Source organism: Notechis scutatus, chromosome 1 (genome assembly GCF_049901735.1).
Source record: "Notechis scutatus isolate UNSWTSFEM ecotype Mainland chromosome 1, rNotScu1.2, whole genome shotgun sequence".
Lineage (NCBI taxonomy): Eukaryota > Metazoa > Chordata > Lepidosauria > Squamata > Elapidae > Notechis > Notechis scutatus.
The window spans coordinates 161,888,539-161,908,342 of record NC_142009.1 but is presented as its reverse complement, the minus strand read 5'-3'; the positions used below and the strand labels follow the sequence as shown (position 1 = coordinate 161,908,342).

Here is a 19,804-nt window from a genome sequence, read left to right as displayed (position 1 = left end):
GAAGTGAGTACATCTGGGCTCCAGGCGCTGAAACGAGCCCATCTCTCTCCAGCAGCTGCCCAGGCACACCAGAGGAAAGACCATTCTTCATATGTTTTAGTCTCCAGGCCTTTAATAATTTAAATTTACTGTAAAAGGTTTTATAAAATGATACTTATATTCTTTGCAGTCTTTCAGACATCTGTAATATACGCATATTTATGTATTTTCCCTAGTGTGCTGTCGAGAGTTATGTAAATGAAGGAAAAGGGATTGTGGGTTTTTTATTGTTGTAAATTAGGTATCTGTAATTAATTTGCCTAACCAAATGATTACATAAGTGGTTATACAAATTACATAGCTTCTAGGGAATATATAACATTTGCAATCTGGCTTTTGAAACTCTGGGAACATTTGGTGGATGAATGTCCAGGACAGTTAGCAAGCAGCCCATATTTCACAAAACAGCAAAGTTTACGCTGTTACAAGTCTTCCAAGGAGCTAAAACTTTTCTAACTTTGTTGCACACTGCTCAGTCACATGATTGTGAGATGGGAAGCTATATAAATTTGATGAATAAATAAAACCAGAAATCTAAAACAATTTATTTTTAATAAAAATAGTTTGCATCCTTACTAAAATAAAAATCATACCATCTTTTTTTTTCTTTCCTCATTCTCCTTATATAAGAAACTGACTGAGAAAAGTATGCTTCATGAAAGACACATTGACTGGTTTGGTTGGTGTGAAGTGGAGCTATTGTGTTCTGATTAGTTCATTGAATTTTATATTCTGGTCTATTCAGGTAAAATAAAGCTGGTTTTCCATAATAGATCCTCTGAATGTATTCTGAACTCTGTATATTTCAGTTCTGAATTCACTCCATTTCAGGAAAGCCTATTTTAGTTTGGCATCCCTGAAATCTTTCTGAATCAGCCAAACTGAGTTCAGTGCATCTGACTAACCGAAGAATGTATGAATACAAAGAGATATTCAAGCAATATAGAGTATTGTCACTAGAGCCAGTTTGGTGTAGTAATGAAGATACCAGGCTACAAAGTGGGAGAGCATGAATTCAAGTCCTGCCTTAGTCATGAAAACCACTCAGCTGAGTGACAGTCACTCTCTCTCAGCCCAACCTATCACATAGGGTGGGGAAAATAAGAGGGGGAAGGTGGGTTGGATATTTTCACTGCCTTGAATTATTTGTTAAAATAATAAAGGTGGGATACAAATAAATGAAATGAAAAAATATGCATATTTAAAACTTCTTTTTGGAGATGAGCAATTCACTTTGGATCCACAGAGGAACCATGCGTTATTTTTCCAAAGCTTCTGTTTCTTCTTATGTATAATGGATAAATCACTAAATTATTGTAACATATTTATGTTTTGTGGAATCGGATGGAATTTAGAAGCCCAGATACGTCTCCATAAAATTTTAGGAGTTGAAAAGTGTTGAAGTTCTGAGCATTTAAAAGGACAAGTCCTTCTCATCATCTTACTATGATAAACCTCCCCTTATAATTTCTGAAGGTCTGGTATACAGCATGATATGGTGAATAAACAACAGTTTTAAGGTTTAAAAATTGTTCCATTGGGTCCCAAGTCCTAAAATTGTTGATGGAAAAATTAGATTTCATTACAATACTGAACAATGTAGTGCATGAGAATCTATAGACATGAATTTAAAATGGAGTAGTTGTAAATTGGAAGCAATTGTCAGAATAGACTTCTGATTGCAATCTATATGTGGAAGGGAATTCTGTTTCGTGATACCAAATTTGCAGGGGCTGAAGACTGTGAAACAGGCATTTGAATTGCAGGTAAACAGAGGTCATGGTCGTCTACTTCTCAGATCTATGTAGTATTCAACATCTCGCCTTCTGAAAATGCATAAAACATAGATGTTCTATTTATCTCTCTCCCTGATTTTTTTTTACCTTCTGTTAAATCCATCTGAAATAAAGCCACTGCATCTGATGGCAAAAGAGTCACAGTAGGTTAGCTTGGTTGGTGAAGAAGGCTTTTCTGTTTGTCTGGTTTTAAGGGTCACTTGAGAGCCAGTTTGATTTAGTGATTAAGGCATCAGACTAGAAACTGGGAGATTATAAATTCTAGTCCCACTTTAGGCATGAAGTCAGCTGGCTGATTTTGAGCTGGTTATTTTCTCTCAGTCCTAGGAAGGAGGCAAAGACAAACCAGTTCTGAAAAACCCTGCCAAGAAAACTTCAGGGACTTGAGCAGGTAGTCTGTGAGAACTGAACATGACTGAACAGAAGAAGAAAAAATAGGTTCACTTAAGCCACTGAGTCCAACTGCCTCTTAATTTAGGAATTCAAATTAATATATCCAAAACAGAAGACTGCCTAGATTCCACCTTAAAATGTCCAATGAACAGGTGCCCACCAACTTTTATTTATTTTATTTATTTATTTTTGTCAATTGCTTACAATAGGTATAAATAAAAACATAGTTATGAATACATGGATACATATAAGAAAAATAAAAAACAAAAAACAATAGGACAGGGACGTAGGCACATTGGTGCGCTTATGCACGCCCCCTACAGACCTCTTAGGAAAGGGGTGAGGTCAATAGTAGACAGTCTAAGGTTAAAGTTTTTGGAGTTTGGGGAAGAAACCACAGAGTCAGGTAGAGTATTCCAGATATTGACCACTCTGTTGCTGAAGTCATATTTCCTGCAATCAAGTTTGGTGCAATTAACCTTGAGTTTGTATCTATTGTTTGTGTTATGGCTGAAGCTGAAGTATTCATTGACTTCCTGGGTAATTGGTTCCATTATCAAATACTGTTTCTGTTAATATTTTTTTTAAAGTTCAATCAGGATCTGCCATCTTGTTATGAAATCTATTGCTCTGTGGAACATAAGAGAACAGTGTGTGATCTCTCCTCAATTATCCTTTCTAAAGATACATACAGGTTAACAGAGTTGGAAGAGATCTTATAGTCATCTAGTCCAACCCCCACACCCAAACAATGTCCAGCTTCTTTAATTTCTCTTTGTAGGCCTTAGTGTCTAGTCCCCTGATCCTCTTCATTGACCTTTTTGGAATCTGTTCAATTTCTCTGAATCCTTAATGTATATTGCCCAGAAGTAAACCTAGTATTTGAAGTGGAGATAATCAAATAGAATGGAGTGGGTTATTTCCTGTGATTTGGAAACTAAATATCTGTTGATGCAACCTAAAATTGCATTTGCCTTCTTTGCAGCCACATCACACTCTTGGCAATGAATTCAGTTTGCAATCAATTACTAATCCAAGATCTTTTTTGCAAGTAGGTATCCCACATCATATATCTGTGTATGTGATCTTGTTTCCTAAATGAAGAGATTTGCACTTGTCTGTTAAATTTCATTCTGTTGCCTTTAGATCATTTCTGCCCTGTATCAAGATTTTTTAATTTTATTTCAGTCTTCTAGGATATTCACTATTCCATCCAAGTTTATATCTGTAAATTAGATAAGTGTTTCTATACCTCTGCAGTCAAATCATTAATAAAATCATTAGCAAAGAATAGAAGACAGAATTAACCCTTATGCACCCCATTTGATACCTCTCTCCAATTTAACAAGGACTCTTTGATTAACATTCTTTAAAGAAGTTTGAGTCACCTATGAACTGTCATGCTTAGCTAAGTTGGCAATTTTAAGCCATAGTTAAGTTTAACTAGCTTAGCTAGTTAACCATTTTAACTCCTTGCATGGTTAAGTTTAAGCCATGGTTGAGTTTGAACCAGCTACGAAATGTCATGCCATTCAGTCCATGCTTAACTAGATTAGCATGTCATTGAGTAATTAACCAATGCTTTGTTGACGACAAGATGTATTATGTCTGCAGCATGCTCACAATCTATTAAGGAAACTTCTTGTTTAAAACATGAGATAAGATTAGTCTGGGAAAATGTTTCAAGATCTTCAGCATCTGCTCTGGGATTTTCCCTTATATTAGTGTCAGACTGAGTGGTCTGTAGTTTGCTGGATTTTCCTTTTGCCCATTTTAGTAGACATGAATGTCTGCTATTTTCCAGTCATTTGGTACTTTACCAATTCCAATTTCTCACATATAATGAATAAAAATTCACTAGACCACCAACAACTTCCTGACCAAGTTTCTATGCTTTTCAAGCTTTAATCCTGCCTCTGTATCCGCTCCTATCAAATTTCCTGGTGGAACATATAGTTTCTTGTAGAAGAAGAAAGGGCTGAATCATATTCATTGGGTGATGCCAAATTTGAGACAGTCCCGTAAAAAAGATATGAAGAACATATTTTATTGAACAAAACAAACCCACAAGAAAGAAGCACTACTGAATCATCCATGGATTTGTTTTCTTTTAAAATTCCTACATATATGGGTTGCTGGCTTTTGCAAAGCAAAATCTTCCCGTCCTACCCACAGTGGGTTTGATCATAATTGTGTATTTCCTCCAATGTACACAATCATAAATGAAATCAGAAGGGCAGCTCTGTGTTACTTCCTGTCTCTATTTACACTTCATACTAAAGTAAAGTAACCACATTATGGCTTAGCCTGATGTGTAAACTTATTGTGTAGTTTAATCTTCCAGCAAAGAAGTTCTATATCCCATCACTTTACTATAAATTAAAACCATAATTTGTTGATTAAGCCAGAAAGATTCTACAGACAATGTTCTGGTTAAGCAGCAGTAACCAAATCTTGATTTGTTTTTCCTTACTTGTTCCAAAATTCCATGTTCACAGTATACTAACCTAAAGAATATCCAATTTGTGATTAGGGATAGTAAAAGTTGCATAGAGAGAAATGAATGTCACACTTTTGAAAAACATAACATTGTCATTCAGAGTACTTCATATAGAAACTTAATTGTTTTAGATTCTTTCCCGCCCACCCCCAATCTGTTAAGTTATTTCAGCACAGGTTCTGCAATGCCATTTGTTTCTTATGTTTTGCTTGCCTTCTTGGCTGACTAATAAAAGCTCTTCTTTTCAAACTCCTTGTAACTTTTCTGTCTTCTTCAGCCTCTCAGGTATTCTAGTTCCAATGCTTCACCTAACTGTTATAACACCAATGTCAGACTTCCCTGCACCCTTTCACTCAGTTATGCTACAAGAGCAGGAGTTTGGTTTTTTTTTTTATTTTAATCTTTTCCCTTCTGAATTCAAAAGATCAGAACCTCATAGTTTAGTTGGCTGGTCTGGATGGCTTTAGGGCAGGGATGTCAAACTCACAGCGTCATGGCGGCATCACGTGATGTATCGGGACTTTTTCCCTTTTCGCTAAACTGGGCATAGGTGTGGCCAGCGGATGACGCAGGGGCCAGGAGCTTGAAAGTCCTGCTATAGGGGAACTTCCCACAGCCAATTACTATGCTGTAGGGGAGTTTCTGTAATGACATCAGAATCTAATTATCATCCTACTACCTCAGGCTGTTACAAAGCATGGTTTTAAAAACAGATTTGTTTTATTTTGGTGTTTGAATAACAATATGAATTTGGCATAAAATATATTGGAATTGCCTTCCTCTTTGTGAATGAGTTATTAGAAGTCTAATGCTAAAAGCACAAGAAGGGATGAACAGGATCTGAAATACATACCTATTTTGGCCAAAACACATACTGGACTTTTCATTGGGTCATCTACCTAGTTATGAAACTTTCAATATTTTGAAGAAACTACCAGTTCCAGGTTACAGCTCCAGAAGCACTGATAGTCTCTATGCAAGTAGCACCTCCTTGGGAAATGGTAATCTCATATCCATATATTCTTCCACTTGGTTCAGGTTTTGTGATGAACACATATGTACAATTTCATCTGGAAAGACACAACGCCAAAACTAGGCTGCTGTGTTTCAGATCCTGATTGAGCACATCTGCCAGGAATTTGACCAATTATAATTTCCCAGGCCAAGTCCTTCTATCAACCTGTATGTTGCCATGATTCCACATGGCTTCCTGATTTCTTTCTTCAAAACATTACTATTATAATTTTGTTCTTGGTTTTCAGTGTGACTTGTATTCTATAACAATAACCTTCTTAGTTCTAATATCCCTCCTACCCCTCAGCAGTTGACCAAGCTCCACCAGTTGGCTATGCAGCAAACCCCCTTTACTCCCCTTGGACAGACCACCCCTGCTTTCCCTGGTACGTACCCAAATTCCCTTTACAGATTTCCTTCTCTTTTTACCTATGCAGTTCTCTCTTTTTCTAAGCTTGGTTTCTTAAATTAAAAGAAATAGGATGTGTAGTTGGAGTGGAAATATTAAGAGAGGACAAGAGGCAGATACTAGAGTTGAGAAAAGGTCAGGACATATATTTGCAAGTTATGTGTTGCTATTATCTGCTCTAAGACATCTATGTCATAACAATCCTTTAGTCAGGGGTAAGGATGCATTCTGCATTAAGAGGCAAAGGTTAATTTTTCATACTTGTCCCTGATTGTTTGTGATATTCTAAGTTATACTACTAGGAGTCAAAGATATATAGATGACTAATGAATGCTTAGCATTTGAACCACTGCTTTTATGGAAAACTAAGAATAGGCCAGTCTTTTATCTCAACTAGTTTTCTGAAAATCATTTCTGATAAACTCGGAAATGTCAGGAAAAGGGAGTAGTTTCTGTAGAAAACTGGAATGGCAGATATTATTTATATGTTACTGAACATATGTTTTAATAGCATTGCATTTGATTTGAACGAAAACTTGCTTTTTCTGCCATTTTATTCATCATATTTTGAGCTTCCTAGATGAAGTGACATTGCTTCTCTCCTTGAAGGCAAAAAAAATAAAAATTAAATGTATTTCTTCTTTGCTCTTCAGGAGAAAAGCTGCCCTTACATTCCTCCGAAGAAGCTCAAAATCTGATGGGCCAATCCTCAGGTAAAATAAATGCAGGAAATACAGTCTTAGAATTCTTTTTGTCATTGCCAAAGTGATACATAAAGCAGTTGTTCTGATTATATTGATGGGATAGTTTTACTAATGTTCAAGAGGCAAGACACAGCACAATAATAGTTATGACCCTACAATTAAAAAATGGCAGCAGTTAAGACAATCTAACCCTTTTTCAGAATAACTCTCCAGCAGAATGACACATCACTGTTAACATGGCTCCTCTTTAGACCTTAGCTCTTTCATCTTGATGTCTCTCTCTTCAGCTTTTGAAACTGTTCTTCTTTCATCCCCAGATTTTGGCTCAGAGTAAACAGCATCCTTTCACTTTCCATTGCACTCCATACACTCTTTCTAAAGGAAACTGTGATTTAGCAGAAGCCGTAACAAATTAAAAGTTCAAGTAAAATCATTGTGCTCATTCTTTGATTCTGGATTTTGGTATGTTTGTATCTGAATAAAAGACATTTGCTAGATACTATTAGCAAAGTAAAAAATAATCTCCATATAAAAAAACTTCTGTATAAAAATATTTATTTTTTAATGTACCATGCTATAATCAAGATATCACTATTTTATAAAACTATACAAAAGTCTTACAAATGAAAGACATTAATAGTATTGTGCTATTATGATAACACAATATTTACCACAGCATAGTGTGTGATGTCCCATTCTCTTTCAATCTGTCCATTCCCATAATTTCTTAATTATTCCCATAATTTCTCCTGGAACTAGGGAATACCTTTGAAAATAAATTCAGCCATCAATAAATGAATTTAAAATAAACTCAGACCCTCACATATATCAGATCAGGCCCCAAGACTCCATAAAATCCTTACAGCTATTTTTTATTGGCTTTGTTAAAAAACTTTACAAATCAAATCTGTAAATTCATGGGTGCAGACTTCAGCATTACTAAGCTTCATTTCTAAGTTTCAGCAGACTGAATGGGTGTTTGGGTGATTGCGTAGTGACTCTCTTCTCTCGTATTCCTGCTTATTTCTTCCTAGGTAGTGGAGAGCAGACTATGGCTTCTCTCTTGACCCTTTCTTTTTAGTTTTTGGTTAGTACTGTGTATTATGCTGACAATTCTCAGCATCTAGCATGGAGTATGTTACCTTCAAACAATTCAAAAAGAGGCTCAAAACCAGATTCCGTTACTGGGCAGTATTACAAAAACATATTTAGATTGATCCCAGCTCAGTTCCATGGAAGTAAATCTTATTAGTCTTAATGGAACATACTTCCAAATGTCTGTGCTTTCTCTGAGAGTCAGTCTGCAAACTATCATTGTCAACGCTTATAAATACTTAATATAAATAAAATGAGATCATGAAGTTGGAGTTATACCAAGTCTTGCCTAGCAAATCTTCATCGTCTCATCTGGAAAGTTTCATAACTACAGAATATTGCATAGACTATAGATCTTACACATCCTCTGTTTTTTTAATAAAGTACACATAAGATTGTTCACATATTGTATTTGTGCATATTATGAATTATTCATAACAAAGAACTTCTTCATTTAGATTTTTTTAAAAATTACTGCATGTACTTACACCATGGAAATCTTGTGATTAATTCATATGTAGATATGCATCCTCAATCTATTCACATGGCTAAGATTGCACGCAAAGTTCTAACAAGAAGTAATTTAGGTACCAGAAGTTTACTATATAAAATACAGATTTTTAAAAAATGGTAAGTTATAGGGTGATTAAGAATGTATTTTCATTCTTTGTCTTGGAGTTGTATTGATTTCAGAAAGCCATATATTGTACATACTGTTCCATTAAAGGTTGCCCAACAGGCTGCCCAAATTTTTATGTACTGTCATAACGAAGTTTTTAGAATAGTGTTCACTCTTATACTTGGACAAACTACTGTCGTTCTGTGGCTCTTATTAAAAAGCAGAATTCCTAGGTTTCATGATCAGTCACTTTTTATTAGATTTTAAGACAGTGAATTCTAGTCCCACTGTAGACATGAAAACTTGGCTGGGTGACTTTATTAGTTAAAATAAAGTGATAAAGGTAGAATTTTGAAATATATATATATATATATATATATATATATATATATATATATATATATATATATATATATATATATAAATAAATAGTACTTGAGTTTTGGGCATGTAACTATTTAGGCTACATTAACAAGTGATTAGGTCATTGCTTTTCACTCTGAAACATTTATTTTACAATATGTTCCTGTGGGAATTATGTGGAACCATAAATTATTAACTGTAGCACTACAGTTCCAGTACAGTTCCAGTATTACTGTATATTTTAAAAAACACAGTTTTAGAAAACAGATTATGATGTCTACAGTTTATTGGCTGAAGTCCACATTTCTCTTTGGATCTCTATAATTTCAGTACAAAGAATATGTTATCTAAACAGGTAAAAACATTCATTCTATTGTGGATTTACTGCCTATAATAATTTGTTTTCATGCTTTGCAAAAAATATATAAGTAATCCTTGCTATTAATTCTCAAGAGCATAAGAAATTCCATTTCCCTACTTCCAAAATATGTCTGTCATTCATGCTATATAATTCAATGTAATTTTGCTATAAAACTCCATTATTTCACCAGAACTGGGTTTAAAATACAGTATTCCTCTTCCTTGCAAGTGGCATCCATATACAATGAATACCATAGAGGATATTAATTCATCCTTTTGGGAGGCATGCTTTAAAATAACCACTGTATCATAGTTTGCCTCCTAAATAGCCACAAGTTCTCCCCAATGTTTCTAAGCAGCTTTATCTTTTATTTCATCAACCAATAGTGACATTTTGAACACTGAAAACAGAAAATGCAGTATAGGCCAGCTTGTTTATTCCAAAAGGCAAAAAAATGAGGTGAGGATATCAGCATTCAAGGAACACATCACTGCATTAAAATCTATTGAATTGCCATCTAATGAAATATTACAGCAACTGCTTTCAGAGCTCCATTTTTTTTTTATCTGTTATTTATTGAAACCTTCATCCTTCCTTATTCTTTGGCTCTAGTGCAGTCTGGAAATCCACAAGATCTGCTATTTTGGTGAAATGCCATCAAAAGTGCAATACTTTCTCCTCAAGCAATGTCCATTTTCTCTTACATATGCTCAGGTTTGGATGCCAATCCCCCGGCCAGTACTCATGAACTCACCATTCCCAATGATGTGAGTATCGCATCTCGTGTTCTGCTTATCTTTCGATAAATGTATGTAGCCAACAGTGACTTCTCATTGTGACATGGTATCAAAAAAGCCTCTTCATTGACTTTAGGCATGCAATTTTATTTGTGGGTACATAAAGCTATTAAACTGAGAAATAAAACAAAGCTTTTGGTAACTTTCGTGGTATGTGGAAAATTTGCTTGGTTAACATTCCTGATAAACAACAGCATTTTTTGCTTGAATCAAGGACTCCATTTTGAAAGATCTGCCACTTTCAGCTGGATATCTAAAACCTGCCATGCTACCATATGAGAAGGAAATTGTTTTCCTCATCCATCTCAATCCTGATCCGTCTCATTATGGTCCTTCTTTTGTGATGGAAGGATCTGTTGTATGTCTGAGTACTCTTATATTAGAATAGTTCTTTTTCATTGGAATGGTGTTCATGTAAATGTCATAGTCCCACATTTCAGACATAAATAAGCAAAGCAACTCAAACCACTGGTTTAAAAAAGAAATCAAATATATTATACTTCTTTTGGAATTACTAATGAAAATTTGTTCTCCTACTAAGTTTTTCAAAAACTCGGTTGTGGTTTTTTTTCCTCGCATTCCTGAACTGCCCATTTCTCTCAGGTTGGGAGTCTGGACAGTGTACAACAAAGTATTAAAATATAAAAACAATATATTAAGTTAAAAAAATTTAGAGAGAGAGGATGATAAAAACTTTGTTAAAATTAAATAAAAGATAGAGGAAGGGTTCTCAGTGAGGCCCACAGCTGCTTACACCTCTGGACTCCCCACATGAGGCTGCAGAGCCATATTTTAACTTCTTTTCATAAGGCCATGAAATGGGGGGAGATGGGGGGAGACTATTCCATTGGGCAGGAGGTGGGGGGCAAGGGCAAAGAAGGCTCTCTTCCTGGATTCCACCAGTTGGATTTCTTTAGCTGCAACATATCTTCCCTTTCTGGCTGGGTGGGATAGACTGATGTAATCTATTTAATTTTTATAGGTTAGAAGTGAAAATAAAAAGTATCCATTCTAAGGTATAATTGTTATTGTTTTAGAATGAATGGCTCTTTTCTATTTCTATGTAAAATGATTGTATGTATTTCAAATTGTTTTAAAAGTTAAAATTTGTAACTGTTATAAACCATTGTTCCATTAACAGTAGCCAAAATAATGTATAAAAATATAAATGTATATAAAAATAATGTATAAAAAATAATGTACATCTCTATGTTCTAAATTAGGGCATCTATATAGAGAAATGAAGATGAATATTATCACATGTACAATAGAATTATATATTCTAGATTTAGCCTAGAATGATATGTATCAGAAGAAATAGACATGAAAATGGCTTGGGTATTTTCTTGCAGTGTTTAAGTAGCTTAATTTATCCTGCATTAATTTATGAAATGAGTTCTACTCTTGCCTTAGCCATGAAGCCAGTAGCTATCAAAATGGACAGGCAATTGGTTCGGGATGTGTGAAAAGATTAGCAATTTAAAGAAACAGCCATCCCTCACAATGTAAAAGCACTGATAGCACTAGTATTTAGCACTTAGACTTATATAGCACTTCAGATGCTTTACAGCACGCTCTAAGCAATTTACAGAATCAGCATATTGCTTCCAACAATCTGGGTCCTCCTTTTATCAGCCTCGGAAGGATGGAAGATTGAATCAACCTTGAGCCCTGTCAGGATCAAACTCCAGGCAATGGGTGAAGTCAGCTTGCAATACTGTATTCTAACCACTGCGCCACCACAGCTCCTAATGATAACGATAATGAAGTGATAGAGAAGATTTCCACAGAATGAGTATAATTAACTTCCAGAATAGACCCAATTTAAAGTATTCTTGACTTTGAAACTTCAATAGTTGTGAGTTTCTCTAGTTGTCATTTGATTTGAAATAGGTGTCTTATAAACCTATAAAATAATAGTTTGCAATACAGGATGGCAAGCCACAGTGCCACTGTGAGTCTACTCAGATGAAGTCCAGAATGAATAGATTATTACAATAAGAACAATCTCCCTATCGCAGAGTTTCTCAAGTAGCAGTTATAATTCTAACAAATGCACTAGATCAAGGCATCTATTCAAAAGAAGGTCAGCAGGTTCATTCACTGTATCCCACATCAATGTAATTTAATCCAAAGTAGAGTAGAAAGGAAGAATATGCAAACAGATTTTTTTGGAAAGCAAAGAACCTCCATCTAGGGATGACTAAATCCAAGAACGATGTTCCATAAATATTGTTCAATTTTCTCATAACAGTTTGGGCTTCCTAGCTACTGATATACAACCATAAGATTCCAGGGCACCTATCAGTCTAGAAGATTTAATTGATACTTAATTCCTTCATGTCAAAAATTCTACATTATAAGATACTAATGAGCAAATGTTCACCAAATACAGCTTATTTCATACTAATGTTCACCAAATACAGCTTATTTCCGTTCTAATTGACTCTAACTAGAAATTCAAAATGTTCACTGAAATTGCAGAAGTACAAATATGCATTTTTTTCTTCAGTAGGTCTGATATTACACAGCTCAAGAAAATCTACAATTTAGATGCAATTTGCTTTTTCTTAAAATCCACTTGTTCTGTCAGGGTTGTCTGTCTGCCTCTGTCTCTCTTTCTCTTTCTGTCTCCTGTATCTATCTACAGGTAGTCCTCAACTTATAATTTCCACAATTGAGCCTGAAATTTTGGTCATAAGTCATTGTGATGACCATGTAACTGGGCTTGATTTTATTGCTGTTTTTATGATAGTCATTAAGCAAATTAACAAATCAAATGGTCCTAAATCTGAATCCAGCTTATTCAATGGGCATTTTCTGCTTTATCCAGTAGGCATTTTTTGCCCCTTTTTTGGTCAGAAAATGCCCCCCCCCCCCAAAAAAAAAAAAAAAACCTTTGCAAAACACAATCACAGGATCATAAATGTGAGCTAGTTACCAAGCAGCAAAAGTGCAATCAAATAACCATGGGGTGGTGTAGAGTGTAAGTAACTTTTTCCAAATCCATCATAACATTGATCAGTCAACAAGCAACCAATTGAGGACTACTTGTTACAAATTGTAAAATAGATAAGAAGTTGATATTGGTCTTGAAGATTGCTTCTCCGGTGCCAATAGATAATTTTGGACTATAGACCCCACAATTCTTTGTCACTGGCAATTCTCACATTCCATAAATCCAGTTAATTAAGTTTTAGAAAAAGAGAAAGCAAATGTTTAAAACAATTTCTGAAGAGCAATACTTCTATTTAATATTTTATGAAATTTTAATGGATGTCACTATATTTGAGTCCTAACTTGAAAAGTCTTTTGTTTGGTCAGTTGTTTTTTTTAATTTGCCCATTAAGAAAGTTTTGGCTTGGCTTTCACTTTCCATCCTTTCTCTGCTTATTTTTACATCTAAACATTTATGATTATATGTAGGATGGTTGGATGTTTACTGTTATTATTTATATTATTAAATATATAATCCTAGTTGTTTTATAGTAGAATTATTAATCTTCTCAGTTTTGCTTGTGACCACTGACTCACTTCAGCTCCAGGCCAAACACTTCAAGAAGAGAAAGAAGCCCAGTAGTCATTCCATTGAACATGGACTAAGCAACTAATAGGCCCTCCTGTCTCAGCTGCTTCCTCACAGCAGAAGCCCCCACACCACTCTGAGCACATAGGGAGGAGAAAAAAGACTTGTCAGAACTCTTCACCTTCTCTCTACACCTTCTGTAAGAAGGTGACAGAAACCAGGAGAGAGCTAGGATAAAGCCTGGGCCTGCAAAACAAACACTCTTTGGGATTGTTTTGTAGAACAACAAAATGGAGAGATCCTTCAGGCCTCACCTAAGGCTGCCCATTACCATCTGTATGCTATGACACAGGCAAAATGGGGCATGAGACTGATTGCAGTGGGGGAGGGGGTGTTATTCTGGGAATATTCAGTGCTCCATTGTGGAGCAATGTAATCCCTAATCAGTCATAGGAGACAGGAATATTAGGTACAGTATGTTCACCGCTATAAAAAGGCAGAATAATGATTAAAAATAATGATATACAGTGTTTCAGTTTCTATATAGGAATGCCTGTATTTCATATATGTTCTATATGTGCTATATTCCATCACAACAAAGCGTCCCTTTGCAGTTAGAAATACATTTTAAATAAGGAAACATCTAGGAATATTTCTGCTTAATAATTCATAGCTTTCTCCAACTATCAAAGAGGCCGTGCAGCTCCAATCTCCATTAGTGATATTTCCATAGTTATAGTTGGGCAGTGGTAAAAAAAAACCAGTAGTTTGAAAATCTCCCTGTGATATAGGAAAGAGCATAGTCACAGCTTGTTAGTAACAAAACAAGAGAAACTAATACTGAGGTTTCTGGTCAGTTTTGTGCTATTTGTTGTTCACAATTCTTAATACCATAAGAGTTAGTTTAAGAAAGTCCTAATATCTCTTTTCCTAGTTAATAGGCTGCATAATTGGACGCCAAGGGACCAAAATTAATGAAATCAGGCAGATGTCTGGAGCCCAGATCAAAATCGCCAATGCCACAGAAGGCTCCTCAGAGCGTCAGATCACCATCACAGGAACCCCAGCTAACATCAGCCTTGCTCAATACCTCATCAACGCCAGGTGATTTCCACCTTAGACCCTCATTCTTATCTTCATCCACTTGTTCATAAATGGTTAAGTATGCCCAAGTGGCTACAATACTCATAGCATGCTCATTTCCACTGCATCACAGAATTTCCAGTAAGTCAATTTCTTTAGAAATCTATTTCTGTTAAATATGATGCAGAGCTAGTTGCCCTCTGTGGTCTATTTTGGAAAGCATGCAAGTGTGAACCAAATGGGGTAACCAAACAGTCTTAGGCAGCCAAACTACTACTCTTTATTAACATTGTATGTCTCCTGGCTAATGTAACACCACCATTTTGATTGACATTGCGCACGATTTCAGTAAATTATCAGATTATTCAGTTAATTGCATTAAATCAAATACTGCTCTCCTTTTCTTAATTTCCGGTTTATAGCTATTATTTTTGCTTAATTCGTCATTTTACTTAGCCAGATATGTCAAATTCTTTTCATTTTAACAATATTTTTTCACAAATAAAAAAATCATTAACATCAAAGTTAAAACAGCTATTTTTCATAGCAAGTTTATTAGTAACTAGTCTATATACTGTAGATAAGAGAAAAATCTGATAAACTTATCTTTTTGGCTTCTGGTCTTAGCAATTAAGAGAATAGCATAAGCATTTCTGAGGAATTAGTACCATAAATTTAACTTTGAAAACTAAATGTTTTCATATACAAAACACAATAAGCTTTAAGCAATATTTTCCTTCCCAAAAGTGTATTTCCCATCATCATAAATGTTGATTATACTAATTCTAGGTTATCAAATTATTAGTTTTTTAGATACTATAACCATTATAAATAATGACTATTATAAGTCATTATTTTTAATAGCATTTTTGCTGTCATATATCAAATAATATGCTTATTTGATATTAAATTTATTTGAATGTGTTCAACTCAAAACACTTCTGTAAATTAAAAAATATGCACATAATTTTGCTTGGCAATGTTTTATGTTGTAGTGCCCTTGATAAAAGTTTTCTTATGAGCCATACTGACAGTTGAATTGCAAATTTCTATTTGCAAGAACTTTGGAACAGTGTTGGAAAACCCATTTTAAACCAATGATTAAGGGATTCAAAGAATATTGCAAATGTTACTCTTAATCATGAAATATGATTAATGTAGCAAAAATGTTTTTCATGTTTATTGGATACTTCAGATATAGTTTATTATTTATTATGCTGGAGTATCAAATGATGGGGGCACCCTAATTTATATGATGTGACTTGAGCTGCCATTCTGGTTTATATGTTTATTAATATGTTTTTGGGAAGAGTACTATTGTTGAAAGATGTGAATGCTAATTCAATTATGTATCCAGATTTCAAATGTATCATTTTATGCATTATTTGGTTTTAGTGAGCAAGATTACGTTGGAAAGAGATTCCCCGATTTACAGTCTTAGATTGATTGTGTTTAATTGCTTATCAGCATAATGGAAAGAATAATCAATATTACTATGCAGTCAAGTTTAATGCTGTGCTTAAAGCTGAACTTTTTTATGTTTCCTTTCTCTTTTTCTTTTCCCTATGTGTTTACTTTTCATTTGTTTCTGTATTTTTTCCTTTCTAGGTATTAAAGCAAAAACTTAAAATAATAAAAGACAATCTGCTAATAGCAAGATTAAATAAAATTGCTTGTCATAGCAGAAAGGCAAGATACAATAATCTGTTAATATACAAGACTAATATCAATACCATTAATTATTTTCCATGATGGAGAAACTGTGGCATGCATATCTCAGGGGTGTCAAACTCAAGGCCCGGGGCCAGATCTGGCCCACAGGGTACTTAGATCTGGCCCACGGAGCCACCCTAGAAACAGTGAAGAACTGGCCTGCGGTGCCTCTGCCAGTGAAAACAGAGCTCAGGAGTGCTGCAGGAGGCCCTCCACAGCTCTGTTTTCACTGGCAGAGGGTTTCAAGAGGCTGACACAGCCTAAAATGGAGCTTGGGAGCCCGTTTTCATTGGCAAAGCACTTGGGCCACCAGGTTCCCCTGACACGAGTGACGTTGAGCTGGCCGTGCCCACCCTGGTCACACATACCCTGGCCCCCCAAGGTCAAACACAATCCTGATGCGGCCCTCAATGAAATCGAGTTTGACACCCCTGGCACCATATCTGGATAGGAAAAAAAGGATAACGAATGTGTCCTATGATGCTACATTAAGCCTTGTTTTTCAGTTAAGCAGAAGCTGGAGAATGCATAGCATTTGCATGGTAAAGTAGAACTTTACCCAGGTGAAGCAGGCAAGATGCCCATTGTCCCCAATCTTGGTAATATGGCCAAAAATGTCAACGCTCGGAAGGGATAGGCATTACAGAGGACATTGGGACAATTTTAGCAAATGTGGCGCTATTGTCATATTCATTGAGGTCCTTCATCCTCTTGAACATTCATATAGTAGTGCAACTACTAAAAAGACTGGCCAGCATCGTTCCACAGTAAAAACAGGTCTTGATACAGTTTTTAAATGGGATATAAATAATCAGTATTGCCTAATACTATCATTTTAAACATCCTCTCTCAAAAAGTTCTCACTAGATTTGGTAATTTTGACTATTGGATTTTTCCCAAAGTTCTAGGATAGTTAAAGATTGTAATGTAATATGGGTAGTCCTCGACTTATGACCATAATAGAGCTCAACATTTCTGTTGCTAAGTGAGTTTTGCTCCACTTTACGACCTTTCTTGCCACAGCTGTTAAGTGAATCACTGCAGCTGTTAAGTTAGTAGCCCGGTTGTTAAGTGAACCTGGCTTCCCCATTGACTTTGCTTGTAAGAAGGTCGCAAAAGGGGATCACAGGACCCTGGGACATTGCATCCATCATAAATATGAACCAGTTGCCAAACGTCCAAATTTTAATCATATGACTAAGGGGGTGCTGCAACGGTTGTAAGTATGAAAAATGGTCATAAGTCACTTTTTTTCAGAGATGTTGTAACTTTGAATTGTCACTAAATGAACTGTTGTAAGTGGAGGACTACTATTCCAAGGAATATGACTATTTGTAATTGAAGTATTGAGATTCTGCCCATTTCCATTGTGTTTAGAGCATTGCCAGATCTTTTGATAGGGCACCAGCACTTGAACACAATAGGAATGGACATACACAACCACTACAACTCACTATATGAAGGATGGAGAATGGTGGATAAAACACAAGTCTTTTGATTTCTTCCTCATAAACTGCAAATACTCCTGCTGTTTTTCATCTGTATGTATCTTTCTTCTAGGCTGACGTCTGAGGTGACTGGAATGGGTGCACTCTAATTTGTCTCTTGCCATCTTTAATTCTACATCACCCGACTCCATCAAGTTAATTATCCTTCATTCAGCTTGTACAGTCTGCATATTTACTACTTCACATACCTGTTTTACCTCTTAGGATATTTTTCTTCAAAAAGGAATGTGTGCATGCACATCCACACTCACACGCTCATGTTGATAAGACACTGTCTTCCCCTTGTGTGCTCCTGGTTTTCTTAGAATTTAATTTATGTTCCAGGCCAGTCTGTGTTTCAGATGTAAAGTGCATATTAATCTAAATAAATTTTGCTGGGGTTTTTTCTTTCCTTAATTCTTCAGAGAAGGCATTCTCTTTAGCCACAATTTAGCTGGACCTTGTTACCTTCATTCCCTCAGCTTTCTTTTTCAGCCCCTGCAGTAATTCTGAGACAGAGCTTCGTTTAGAGCAAGAGTTGCTTTGAAATAGATATTCAGTTTTGTCACTACTCTCTCGGTTTCTAAACCAGATGGGTTCCTGCCTCATCCTTAAAAGTATCATTTGAATCTGGCATGGTTTCTCCCCGTTAAACAGAGCAGGCAAGACCCAGTGAGCATCAGCAGGAAATCTCACTGGTTCCCTGGTGATTCCTCCTGCTACTTTGCAGTGGCATAGCCAGAACAAGCCCTTCTCATAATCTCACAACAACAACAACAACAACAACAACAACAACAACAACAACAACAACAACAACAACAACAACAAAGGGGGTTGGTGAGAGAGGAGAAAAAGCTTTTCCTTAAATGTGGAAAACATGGAGCATGAAACTAAATTAAATTCAAAGTGGCAGGAACTGCTGAAAACAAGCCACCCACAGACTTTTGGACTTAGGTTAGAAAAGCTCCAGTTTCTGTGAGCCAGCTGTGTTTGCCATTGTTTAAATCCAATAAAGCCTGTGCAGCTTTGCTAGTAATAATTGCTAATGTTGATTTCAGTGCTTCTTTTTTTGTTGATGGGGTTTGTATATCATTTATCTTACTCAATTTATTTCACACTTTGATTGGGAAAGAGAGAACTTAAGATATAGCCGTTGGAGTGACTTTTTAATGATGGGAGAGTTCACATTACAGTGAATTCAGGAGGTGTTGTGTACACTAAATGTCATCTGATGAAGACATTCCTCCCGCCCTAATGTTTCAGGCACTATTTAAGCAAGCAAACAAATAAACCAGAAATTCAAGAAGCACAATTTATCCTTGTCTGATTTCCCAGTACATGTAGTCCTTGACTTACAACAGTTACATTACATTTCTGTAACTCGAGGACTAACGTACCTGTAGCACGTTAAAATTTCAACATATAACAGAGCATTAGTTTAGGAATAAACTGCTTAGACCAGGGGTAGTCAACCTTTTTATACCTACCACCCACTTCGGTATCTCTGTTAGTAGAAATTTTTTCTCTAACAGCCCACCGGTTCCACAGTAATGGTGATTTATAAAGTAGGGGACAAAACCCCTACCGCCCACCATGAAAGCTGGAATGCCCACTAGTGGGCGGTAGGGACCAGGTTGACTACCACTGGCTTAGACAGACCAGAAAGGAACTTATGATCATTTTTCACACTTACAACTGTTGCAGTACCCCCTTAGTTATGTGATCAAAATTCAGATCCTTGGCAACTGGCATGTATTTATAACAGTTGCGGTGTCAACATAAGTCAACATAATGCCTGTATCTTTACAGTATTGGGGTTTTTCACAACCATTAGCTATTAATAATAAGGTGGATTACAATGGTAAGGAGTGCACCATTGGAAAACTTGAAAGACCAGGTTGTCAT

At 35.7% G+C, this 19,804-nt stretch overlaps 1 protein-coding gene across 50 annotated transcripts in view; it reads left to right on the top strand.

The window, feature by feature from the left end:
- PCBP3 (poly(rC) binding protein 3) overlaps nucleotides 1-18,940 on the top strand; it is a 60,541-nt gene extending 41,601 nt beyond the window's left edge. For 17 of the 50 annotated variants that reach the window (XM_087949306.1, XM_087949305.1, XM_087949307.1 and 14 more), the window contains 6 exons: nucleotides 3,214-3,279; nucleotides 6,050-6,128; nucleotides 6,805-6,864; nucleotides 10,008-10,060; nucleotides 14,551-14,720; nucleotides 17,973-18,940. In XM_087949306.1, coding sequence (XP_087805432.1) covers nucleotides 3,214-3,279; nucleotides 6,050-6,128; nucleotides 6,805-6,864; nucleotides 10,008-10,060; nucleotides 14,551-14,720; nucleotides 17,973-18,009 — 465 coding nt within the window. In that variant the 3' untranslated portion in view covers nucleotides 18,010-18,940. The other 33 variants (XM_087949328.1, XM_026678983.2, XM_026678978.2 and 30 more) reach the window with 22 other exon arrangements.
- The last annotated feature ends 864 nt before the right edge of the window (nucleotides 18,941-19,804 follow it).